General features: G+C 36.9%; 2 protein-coding genes across 3 annotated transcripts; one reads left to right on the top strand and one right to left on the bottom strand.

The window, feature by feature from the left end:
- Nucleotides 1–327: 327 nt before the first annotated feature.
- Nucleotides 328–3,215, bottom strand: LOC130723293 (pentatricopeptide repeat-containing protein At2g18940, chloroplastic). Its single transcript, XM_057574286.1, has one exon. It carries the CDS (start codon nucleotides 3,052–3,054, stop codon nucleotides 541–543), a length of 2,514 nt encoding a protein of 837 aa, XP_057430269.1. The 5' UTR covers nucleotides 3,055–3,215; the 3' UTR covers nucleotides 328–540.
- Nucleotides 3,216–4,727: 1,512 nt separating this feature from the next.
- Nucleotides 4,728–11,465, top strand: LOC130723536 (lysine--tRNA ligase-like). Of its 2 annotated transcripts, XR_009014302.1 has the most exons (17): nucleotides 4,728–4,990; nucleotides 5,072–5,147; nucleotides 5,316–5,384; nucleotides 5,498–5,663; nucleotides 5,759–5,852; nucleotides 6,652–6,737; nucleotides 7,186–7,304; nucleotides 7,381–7,440; nucleotides 7,860–7,985; nucleotides 8,067–8,349; nucleotides 8,446–8,545; nucleotides 8,633–8,789; nucleotides 9,438–9,581; nucleotides 9,667–9,735; nucleotides 9,847–9,990; nucleotides 10,076–10,167; nucleotides 11,226–11,465. XR_009014302.1 is itself a non-coding variant. In XM_057574612.1 (16 exons), the coding sequence occupies exons 1-16, from the start codon at nucleotides 4,755–4,757 to the stop codon at nucleotides 10,112–10,114; spliced, it is 1,968 nt and encodes a 655-aa protein (XP_057430595.1). In that variant the 5' UTR covers nucleotides 4,728–4,754; the 3' UTR covers nucleotides 10,115–10,168. The 2 variants fall into 2 exon arrangements, 1 of the variants encoding a protein (XP_057430595.1); XM_057574612.1 differs by lacking the exon at nucleotides 11,226–11,465 and having other exon boundaries at nucleotides 10,076–10,168.
- The last annotated feature ends 226 nt before the right edge of the window (nucleotides 11,466–11,691 follow it).

The raw sequence follows: 11,691 nt of genomic DNA, 5'->3' as shown, positions 1-11,691 counted from the left end.
ATCTTATACTGATGTATCTTATTTCTGTTTGAGTATTGCAACTGTTTCACAATCAGTCTTTTGTCGTTCAAGGATTTCATTATTTGATCCCAAATTTTCATACCCTTCAAATTCTCATAGGCTTCGATTGTTTTTTCACTAACCCAAACAGTTATATAGCATGCCTAAATTTGTAATGAAATGGAATGAAACTGCAGAATCTGATATTGACTAATCCATATCACACTACATAGTAGTTACAATCGTCTAACAAGAAGAAAGAAATCAGATATATGCTAGAGTATCCAACTTATTTCACCAAATAAAAAGGTAAGAAGAAGAGTAGCATGCACAGAACAAACACTTGCAACAAAATCTATAGCTATCAAATATTTGTTACAAAATTCCCATGACATAGCAAAAGATAATTTATTCCCTGATAGGTGGACTCAATGTGGAATGATGCAATTATTAACATTATGGTACGACTGATCGAGTTGTATATAGCCGAGGTATTAACAAAAAAGAAATAAAGGAAACCCAAAGGGATAGTTCATAAAGTCAAGACACACTCTCCCTAATGCAAGAAGCTAGCCTTTTAACAGATTGATCATCAAAAGAGATATCAATCTGCTTAATCTTTGCCACAAAGTCCATCGCTTCTTTATGCTTATTTGCTTTACAATAACCATCAATTACAGTCTTGTAAGATAGCTCATTAGGCCTGCAATTGTGCTCAATCATATATCTAAGGACTTCATCTGCTTCAGTAAACAACCCTTGCCCTGCATAACCAGCCAAGAAAGTATTGTATGTAACAATGCATGGTTGAATCCCATTAGTACTCATCTCTGAGAGAATTCTGACTGCCTCCTGCATGAGCCCTTGTTTACAAAATCCCTTGATGACAGTATTATAAGACACAAGATCAGGCTTTGGACCAGAGTTTTGAATTCCCTTGAGCATTTCTTCTGCTTTCCAACCATCACCCACACGGGCATATAAGTCCATCAAGCTATTATAGGTGACAAGATTTGGCTGCAACCCAACTTGGTGAATAAAATGCAGCATTTCATGGGCCTTCACAATCATCTTGTTTTTGGCATACATTGAGAGCATGGAGTTAATTACGACCAAATCAGGTTTGTATCCATTCTCTTGCAATTGATTAAATGCCCTTTCCATTCCCCCAAGCCGTCTGCACTTGAAGTTTGCAAGGACAAGAGTTCTCAAAAGTACCCAACTAGGAAATACATTGCCATCATAAATTTCTTTCTCTACCTTCTGTATCCCCATGACATTTCCATTCTTGGAATAACATTGAAGCAAGAGCGAGTATGAAGTTTCATTAGGCTTAAAGCCCTTGTTCTGCATGTCCTGAATGACGGATTCAGCTGCTTTCCAATCACCTCTCCTGGCAAGAGCATTTAGAAGAGCATTATAAGTTGATACACATGGAGAAAAGCCTGATTTAACCATTTCCCCATACATTTTTGCAGCATCGACTTCTGATCCACACCGACCATATGCACTAATTAATGTATTGAATGTGTCTTTGTCAGGCTCAAATCCACAGTTTTGCATTTTCCTCAAAACCTGGCTAACATATTTGTGCTTACCCTTCTCTCCACATACAGCAAGCATGGTGTTCCACGTGACACGATTAGGAGCACATCCATTCAATTTCATGTCACGGAAAACCTTATCCATATCTTCTGACCTCGACTTCTTGCCAAGCATTGCAAGAACAGCGTTGTATGTGCATATATTAGGAACACAACCCAACTCCTTCATCTGCCTGAACAACTTTAACGCCTTATCCTCCTTTCCTGACTTGCCATACGCATTTATCACAGTAGTGTAAGTAATAGCATTTGGCATTATTCCTTTGCTTGCCATGGTATCAATTACAGCAGCCCCTTCATCATGAAACCCGGCTCTTACATATGCTGCCACAAGCTCATTGTAAGTAACAGAATCAGGTGGGCAATTATTATCCTCCATTTCCTTTAGTATGCTCAAGGCCTCTGTGTAAACTCCAGCCTTTCCAAAAACCTGCAGAATAGAATTATATGTAACCGTTCCAGGTTTATAGCCATTCAATTTTAAATCAGCGAAAAACTTCCTCGCTTCATCTAGCATACCCTCTCTCCCACAACCAGAGATCACAGTACTGCAAGTAAACTCGTCAAACTCGAGCCCTTTACCCCTCATCTCATCCAACATTTCCAATATTTTATCCCAAGAACGACCCATCTTGCCATAAACATCAAGCATAACATTGTAAGTGACCAAAGTCGGCTCGAGACCAGTCTCCCTCATCTTTCCAAATATATCAATAGCTCGTTTATACTTGCCGGTACGAGCATACGCATGAAGAATAGTGGTGTAAGCCCGAATATCAAGCGAGTATTCTTCCACAGGAATTAAATCAAACAGCTTAGACGCAATCGAATGCTGCGATTCTCTACCCAATATCCTAACCATAAGCTCAACAACCTGATTATCCACCCTCATATTTTCAGACCCAAGATGCAACCAAACCCATTCAAACAACAAAAATGACCACTCCCAGTTCCCAGAAAGGTCCAAACCTTTCAACAAGCTAGGAAAATCAACTTCAAGCAACTCAAATTTCACCGAGTTGAAAAACTCATTCAAATCATTCAAAGGACACCCAACAATTGAATTCAGCATCATCTTACCTCTATCTGATAAAAATTCAAACTTTGCATCTTCAAGTAGGTTCTGACCAATTCTAGTGACATCACCCGAAGTGGGCACCTTTCTCCGAGAATGTTTGACCTGTGTCTCAGATGGAATTTGAAGGGAACTGAAATGGGTCTTGTCCAGAATTGGAGGCACATGTGTTAGCGTGTGGGCGGTGATTGAAGCTGAAGAGAGGGTTTGGAGATGTTGGATGAGGGAATCCAGCTGAAACGACGGTGGTGGTGGCGGTGGTTGTGGTGGAGAGCGAGAAGGAGGGAGGAGAGTTGGCTTGAATTTGAGAGACTGTGTTGGTTTGTTTGCAGGGACTGGGAGAACTGGCCTATTGGGGAAGAGTGTCCCCTCCATTGGAACGCAACGAGGTGTTGCAGTGGGTTTGGTTCAGTGTTCAGTGTTCAGTGCAGAGTGAAGAGTGAGATTGAAAGCAATGAGGGAATAAGAATGTGAGTAGAAGAAGATAGAAAGGATAGCCATAGTGAAAGTTGTGACTGATATTGAAACTACCTTAGTCCCACCATCAATCTCCCCACAAGGTTAATATCATATTTTTTTAATATATGTTGTCTTGTTATAAGATACTTATACAAATATATTATTAACTTATTATCAAAAAAAAATATATTAACAAATAAAAAAAAGTTATCTGAGTACATTCCAAAGGAAGAAGAATGGAGGTGGGAATGGAATGAGTTGAGTGTATTGAGTTCTAGGTGATGAGTATGCTATGATTATAAACTCGTGTGAATGGACTATGAAATTCTCTATTTAAATGATTTGAGGGGGGTATGAAACAGAGGTTAGCTAATATTATTGGTGTCCAGTTCTCCTTAAACACAGGTAAGTATCTTGGGTATTTTGTTTTTAACAAACGAACCACCAAGAGAGGCTTCAAATTTATTGTGGGGAATGTAAACTCTAAAGTTGTTTTGTGGAAGAATAAGTTGTTTAATAGGGTGGGGAGAGTCAGTATTGATCAATCAATGCTTGCTTTTTGCCCTCCTATTACATGCAGCATACTTGGATCCTGTAGGGTGTTGGCAATGATATAGGCGGGGTGGTTCACAAGCTCGTGTGGAAGGAATCGGTAAATCACATGATTCACTTGGTGAAATAGGACATTGTTGCTCAGCCTAAGAAGCTTGGGGAGATAGGATTCTGGAAGGCTCGAGATCAGAATGTGGCTCTTGGAAAAAACGTGTGGCAACTGATGCGACGAGAGGAAAACCCTTGGGTCAGGCTTATTTGAGAGGCAAATATGAAGTTCAAGATCAGTTTCTTTCTTCTACGTCGCGAGAGGTTCTATAGTGTGCAATCCATTAATAAAGCTATGAGGTTCCTAAGGATGGGTTCGTTTTTAAGTTAGGGAATGGAGCATGCTCTATGTGGTACGATGAATGGCTCGGGCAGTTTAAGCTGTGTCAAATGGTAGGCTTTGTGGATATTCATGATGCTTCTTTGAGAATTAACAATGTGATAAGTGGAGAAAGTTGGAATTTGGATAGCCTCAGTACTCTGCCGCCGCAAAAGATTACGGATGCGATTATTCTTAGGCCTAGTTCTTTGAACCCAGGATTACTAGCATTGGGTTGGAGATGCTTTTGGGTTTACACTACTAGCTATGGGTTTGGTTGACTTTTGTTCTCTCATCTCAATTAAGATCAATCTACGGTAGCACCTAATAACTCTTGGAATTGGATTTGGAAGCTTCAACCTTTGTTCAAAGTTGTATTTCTAGTTCGACTGATTGTGCATGAAGCTCTGCCGACAAATACCCTCCATTTTTGCCACAACATGACATTGTCCCTTGTTTATAGTACGTGTTAATCTTTATCCAAAATTTCATTACATTGTATCATAGTCGATGAAAAACCACAATTTATCTTTTTATCAATTATATAAAATTTTGAATTTATCAATTCAATTATTTTTATCATAAAATACTTATAATAGATATGAAATACTTGTTAAAAAGCTATGAAATACTTGTTCACTTTATATAAATTCCAAAGTTAGAAAAAATAGTGAATTGTGTACAATTTTTTGTAACCATGATGAAAGCATTTCTCTTTACACTTATTAATCAGTTACCAGTTACTACTACTCTACAAAAAACGGGTTGGAGCCGAAATCCAATATATAACGCAGTTAGGCGCCGCCCGTTTTTGAAAACCCTAGTTGCGCACCTGACTGTGCCCTCTGATCCGGCAACTCTCTCCGCCGCACCGATGGAAGTTCCTTCCGAGCCACCGCCAGCAACCGCCACCGGCGAAACCATTAGCAAGAAGTGAGTGCTCAGAATTTGACTTCACCACCATCACCATTGAATTGAATTGATTTTTGTTTGTTTGTTTTCTTCAATTTTCAGTGCACTGAAGCGGGAACTCAAGAACAAGCAGAAGGAAGAAGAACGGAAACGCAAGGAGGAGGAAAAAGCCAAAAAGGTACTTGTCATTTCTACACTGTGAAACGTTCGATTTTGTAGTGAAAATTTAGTGTATGTTTTTTATTTGTCAAATTAAGATTCTCTATATCTCAGTAAGATTTTGTGTGATTTTATCATCTGCATTAGGGTTTCAATTTCTGATCATTAACTGAATTTGATTTTCTAGGCTGCTGAAATGCAAAGTGCTAAGGATAACAAATCTGCACCTGTTGATGAAGATGATATGGACCCAACGGTATAGCTCCGCTTTTCGCTAATACATTTTTTTTTTCCATTTCAGCTATATTTGTTGAACTTTTTCATTTGTGAAAATTGTTTCTTTACTTTTGGGTGTTTTTTTCGCTGCAGCAATACTTTGAGAATAGGATAAAGTATCTTGCAGGTCAGAAAGGAGAAGGGAATAACCCGTATCCGCACAAGTTCTTTGTCACTATGTCTGTTGCTGAATACATTAAGGAGTATGAAGGTTTAAGCAATGGGCAACACCTTGAGGACGTCTCTGTGTCTTTGGCTGGTAGGCAGCAGATTCTTTGTTGATGTTATTTCTTCCCCTTATGGTGGTTGGTTTGTGCTTATGTTGGTTTTAATAATGGTCTTTCTGCATTTCAGGCCGAATCATGCACAAGCGCGCATCTGGTGCAAAGCTTGTCTTTTATGATCTGCACGGTGGTGGTTTCAAGGTTCAGGTTATGGCCGATGCAAGGTACCCTGTGTTATCTTCTATTTTGCACATGTAGAGATGATGGTGATCCAAAACAATTTATATAGATTTTTTATCTTTTAAGCTAAGTGACTAATTTGCGTAATTTAGAAGCTAGTTTGTCGTTTGGTTCAAAAGCTAGTTTTACCAATTACCAAACACTTTAATCGAATCAGTTATAGTTCTTCAGCTTCCACTAGCTTCTAAGCTATCAGCTTCTAGCTTATTAGCTAGTTTTGTTAATCATAGCCTTTATAACGCATCTTATTGAAGTTTGGTGTCTGGTCATATAATAATCTTCTTTTATTGTCTAAAATATCTTATTGAAGTCTGGTGTCTGGTCATACAATAATCTTCTTTTATCATCGTTGTGATAATTTGCCCTATCCTTTTGGGTCTTCTATAATTTTTACACACGAATCATAAGCTAATTTGTTATATGGGTAAGTCTCTTAATCTATTACTATTGATTTTGCACACTTCTCTGCATACTAATTTGCTTAGGTGCTAATGGGTCAGAGTTATAAAAATATATATTAAATGGCAAGAATTCAAGTATGGAAAAATGTAAATTTAAGAGATTACATTGGAATATCATGTTATGAAGTATTCCTTATTACGTGGCGTTTGACTAGCTTAGATGTAGCTCTTTGGATCTTCAACTTGTGAAGTTGTTTTTAGTGTTTTAGTCTTTCTTAATGGTGTCCTTTTCCTTATTATAGATCCAATGATTTCTTTTTTTTTTTCTTTTTATCCTGTTTAATTAAGTAGGACCTAAACAAATGATATCTGTGCAATGCAGTAAATCGGACTTGAATGAAGCTGAGTTTTCCAAGTTCCATTCTAATGTGAAGCGTGGTGACATTGTTGGCATCACTGGGTTTCCAGGTTTGGATGCTACAAACTTTCTGCGTTCTAATATTTTGTTTCACTTTGTCATTCTTGCATAATGCGTATATGTTTGTTTCTTATTCCATGACTGGCAGAGTAATAGTAACTACTTGCAATAAGGATAATAAGTTTTTTTTTTAAATTAAATGAATTAAGCCTTGTTAAGTAGGAAAAAGTTAATTATTAATTGCGTATTATTAGACAATTCTATCTTTAGACTAGGAACCCGTTTAAGCTCAAGAGTCAAAATCACTTTAAAACTGTTAGTTAGCTGTCAACATTTTGAAAGCCATATCTATTGTACTTGTATTCATTAAGGGCTAAGTCCTACTTATTTCTGCTTTGTTGCTCCATAGGATGCATTCTACAGTAATATATTCCGAATATAAATTTTTTCACCCTACATACAGCAGTTTTATCAGTTTTCACTTGTTTCATCGTCCAGGCAAAAGCAAGAAGGGAGAGCTTAGTATATTCCCTAAGACTTTTGTGGTACTGTCTCACTGTCTGCATATGATGCCGAGGCAAAAATCCGCAGCTGCTGCTGATAATGCAAATTTGAAGGTCAGAACAATTCCTTCATGTTTTGATGATGTTTGATGACCACATACAATGACATTTTTACTTTAATGATCTGCAGAAAAATCTGTGGGTACCAGGAAATACCAGGAATCCTGAAACCTACATTTTGAAAGATCAGGTATTATTCGCATAAAATCTCATTAATTTTAGTCATTTATAAACTTTTGTCCCACGTACTGTCTCACGTTCTTTGGACCATTTTTAGAAGGGTGATACTGAGGTGGATTCACTTGTATAATTGAGAAAATGTTCACTTGTTTAAGGGCACAGTTAATTACTATTGAAACTAGCATCTTTATTTTTATGTTCCATCCTCTATTTTTTCATGTATTGAAAGATATAATGGAATTTTCACTAGTATTTTCTGCTTGCTATAATTAAACATACTTTGATAACTTCTATCTGTAGAAGCTGAACGGTTTTTTTCCCTTTTGCATTATCCCCTGTTTGCTTCACTTTTCTATCAAAATATAGTTTTTTGTTCTGAATTCTGACAAATTGGCTTATTCAATTAATTATCTTATTTTTTGTTTATAGGAAACAAGATACCGATTACGCCATTTGGATTTGATGCTTAATCCAGAGGTTCGAGAAATATTCAAGACTAGGTCCAAAATCATTTCTTACATTAGGAGGTTCCTTGATGACCTTGATTTCTTGGAGGTTTGTTCTCTGTCTGAGTATTCGGATGATGGATGCCTGTGATTTCTTTCCTTCCATTTACCTACTTTTTCCTCCACCCAGGTTGAAACACCTATGATGAACATGATTGCTGGTGGAGCTGCAGCCCGTCCATTTGTAACACATCACAATGATCTTAATATGAGGTTATTCATGAGAATTGCTCCAGAACTCTATCTTAAGGAGTTGGTTGTTGGTGGGCTGGACCGTGTTTATGAAATTGGTAAACAATTTAGGAATGAGGGCATTGATTTGACTCATAATCCTGAGTTTACTACCTGTGAGTTCTATATGGCATATATGGACTACAACGACTTAATGGAACTAACTGAGCAATTGTTGAGTGGTGAGAATTTACTCCGTCTTTTGATTGTCATCTTGATTCTCTGTCGTATATCTTATCTTCAAGTCACCTGCTTTTTCTCATGATGTGGAAAAATAGGTATGGTTAAGGAGCTTACAAAAGGCAGCTATAAAATCAAGTATCATGCAGATGGGATTGATAAGGATCCTATTGAAATCGATTTTACTCCACCTTTCAGGTCTGTGGTGTACATTTTCTTGTCACTGATTGTCATGATAATTCTATTCTACTTTGAATGAGCAATTTGGGGTTTTTATTGTTACAGAAGGATTGACATGATTGAAGATTTAGAGAAGATGGCAGGCCTCAATATTCCCAAAGACTTGTCAAGTGAGGAAGCTAACCAATATCTGAGGGATGCTTGCTTGAAGCATGAGATCAAATGCCCTCCTCCCGAAACAACTGCTCGTTTGTTGGATAAAGTAATCTCCTTTCTCCCCCTTCTGAGTATAATCTTTTTTAATTTTTTACTTTCATTTAAAAGTTGGTACATGGTTGTACTTTCTTTTGCCTTGATGGAATGGAGCAATTTTTTTATGGCACTATTTATCAATTGTATTTTCTATCTCATACTTATTGTGGAGTGTCAGCCTGTCGGGTATGATTTGAAGATGATAAGGCTTTGGATGTTGGATAAAAAAAGTTGTTTGTGTTACACCTGGGAGAATGAAATAGATATGAAATAGGTGGAGGGCATAGGACTACAAACATTCTAGTCTTATTTAAGAAAACACTTGACCGTTTTAGGAATATAACTGTTATTTCCAGTAATTATATACGCTATACCAAAGACTTGTCTGGTGAAATGTAATTTATTTTCTGTAAGGATAAGGATAATGTGGCTGCAGTTTTAGTGAAAGCTTGGATACCACTCTGGTCTACTATTTTTTTCCCTTGTTTATACATTCTACGTGTCCTTTCTCCTTTCTTACTTATTTTTAATGAGTTCAGTTTTACATGCACGCAATTATAATTGCTGCACCTCATGCACGTATCTTTATTCCTTCTTCTTTTGAGCCTCCGTACGAGGTCTCTGCAGAATATGTGATTGTGACTTTTTCCTATTGCAGCTTGTGGGGCACTTTTTGGAAGAAACGTGTGTGAATCCTACATTCATCATAAACCATCCTGAGATAATGAGTCCATTGGCAAAGTGGCACAGATCAAAACCAGGCCAGACTGAACGTTTTGAATTGTTTGTTAATAAACATGAAGTAAGACAATTACATTTAGGTGATTCTTATTAAAAAAATATGGATTCATGCTTGAGTTTTAGTTACTGTTTCTGTTACTTTTCAGGTTTGCAATGCATATACGGAATTGAACGACCCTGTGGTGCAACGACAGAGATTTGCTGAACAACTAAAGGTGATGAGATGTGATAGACAGTAATATTTACTAAAATGATAATGCTTAAATGGTTGACCACATTTTCTTCAAATTAATAAGAGTACTAATTGTTATTTGTTTACATCTCAGGACCGGCAATCAGGTGATGATGAGGCAATGGCCTTAGATGAAACATTTTGTACTGCTTTGGAGTATGGTTTGCCACCAACAGCTGGTTGGGGTTTGGGTATTGATAGGTTGACCATGATATTCACTGATTCACAGAATATTAAGGTTCTTGCTCTCTCTCTCTCTCTCTCACTATATATGTACTGTTTATGTTGGAAATTTCTTACAATCTTCTTCCTTTTGGTGACAGGAGGTTCTACTTTTCCCTGCCATGAAGCCTCAAGATTGAGCCTTCTTTTCAAGCTTTCTTTAAATCTATCCCAGTAAAATCATTGTTTACAGGTATATATTCTGCTTCTAGGCACTTAGCATGTGGACTCTAAAATCTAAATGACTACTTGGCATTTTCATAGGAATGCGTGGGCACTGTACTTCATAAATTGTGACCAATACCAAACTAGTTCATCGGGATAGTGGTGTGGGTGAACAATCTTAAAATTGCTACTGACATAGTGGATCTCAGAAAGATTGCTACAGTAATGTTAGCACACACAATTCAAATACTTTATAATACCCTCATAATAAATTCTTAAAACTTGAAAAATGCTCAAACTTCAGACATTCATCATAATTCATAACTACTCAAATGTCATAAGCTAAAAAGAGACAATCATCATTAATATATGGCATAAATAACTAGCAACAGTAAGTTGGCAAAAAGTTCTGAGTGGGGAGGGGTCTTGCCAAATGAAGGCAGACAGCCTCCAAATGAAGCAGAGAGACGAAGGACAAGTGCACTAGAAGGAACAAAATAGGTGTGGGCTTTTGCCCAAAAATGGGTGGTTAGAAGCAGAGATGAGTGAATGGCCTCTGTAATCTTGGAAAAAAATAATAACTCAAATAAAATACTTCAGATGTATGAAATCCTGGATTTTAAAAATGCTTCAGAAAATAGATGGGTGAAGGAACAGGGAAGCTTGAAATCCCTGATTTTCAGTGGCGGCAATTCATAAGCCATAGTGACCTAGTACTGCAAATTGAGGAAGCACAGGAATTTATCATTTATGTGTGGGCTTGGGCTATATAGATATTTTGTTGTTAGTGTAAGTGAGCATAAAACTGAACTTGAATTCATAAAGTCAAAACAGATATTGCAAAGGATAACTCTGCTCAGTACATATTTGTTTTTCTAGGAATGCTTATATGGTTCATATATCCATGAAGAGTTTTTTGAGTCGATTCATTACGTTTTTTGTATGAATAGCAATGCTTCCTGTTGGCATTTTAATACATGCATGTTTTTGGTATGTTGTTTATGTTAATTTTCAGGTTAACAACATCCTTCTTTGTTGAACCTCAAGTGGTTGATTTTTTTGTTTCCTTTCCTTATTTGATTTCAGGAACATGAGAAATTCAAGATGATTAAGATGGGAACTAAATTTTGATTTTTGTATTTGATTATAAAACTTGCCATTTACGGTTCATGCATCGTCATCTACCCTTTCTCATCTGTTCTTCAAGGGCTGTTTTGGGAAGGGTGCTTTTGTTTTTCTTGGTGATTGGATTAACTGATATGTCATATACTAGCTGTTTTATTGGTCGAAAGCTTATTTATAATAGATCTGAGGTAACATTAAGAACTTGTTTGGATTCCGGTAAGAAAGTATGAAAACGGATAAATAACACATCAATGCACTTTTTAAAGACCTAGAAGAAGCATGCCTTGATAGCTTTGAAGCTATTCTAGTAAACAAATACAACGTAAGCAATGATAATCGTTTCTCAAATTTGATTTTGCTTTTTAAGATTGGGTCGAGCATGAGCAATGAGATAGAAGAGGCAAATATGTACTGGAAAAGCATCTAA

The sequence above is a fragment of the Lotus japonicus genome, chromosome 6 (genome assembly GCF_012489685.1).
Source record: "Lotus japonicus ecotype B-129 chromosome 6, LjGifu_v1.2".
Taxonomy (NCBI): Eukaryota; Viridiplantae; Streptophyta; class Magnoliopsida; order Fabales; family Fabaceae; genus Lotus; species Lotus japonicus.
The sequence above is the reverse complement of the archived record's forward strand: the minus strand, read 5'-3'. Positions and strand labels throughout refer to the sequence as shown.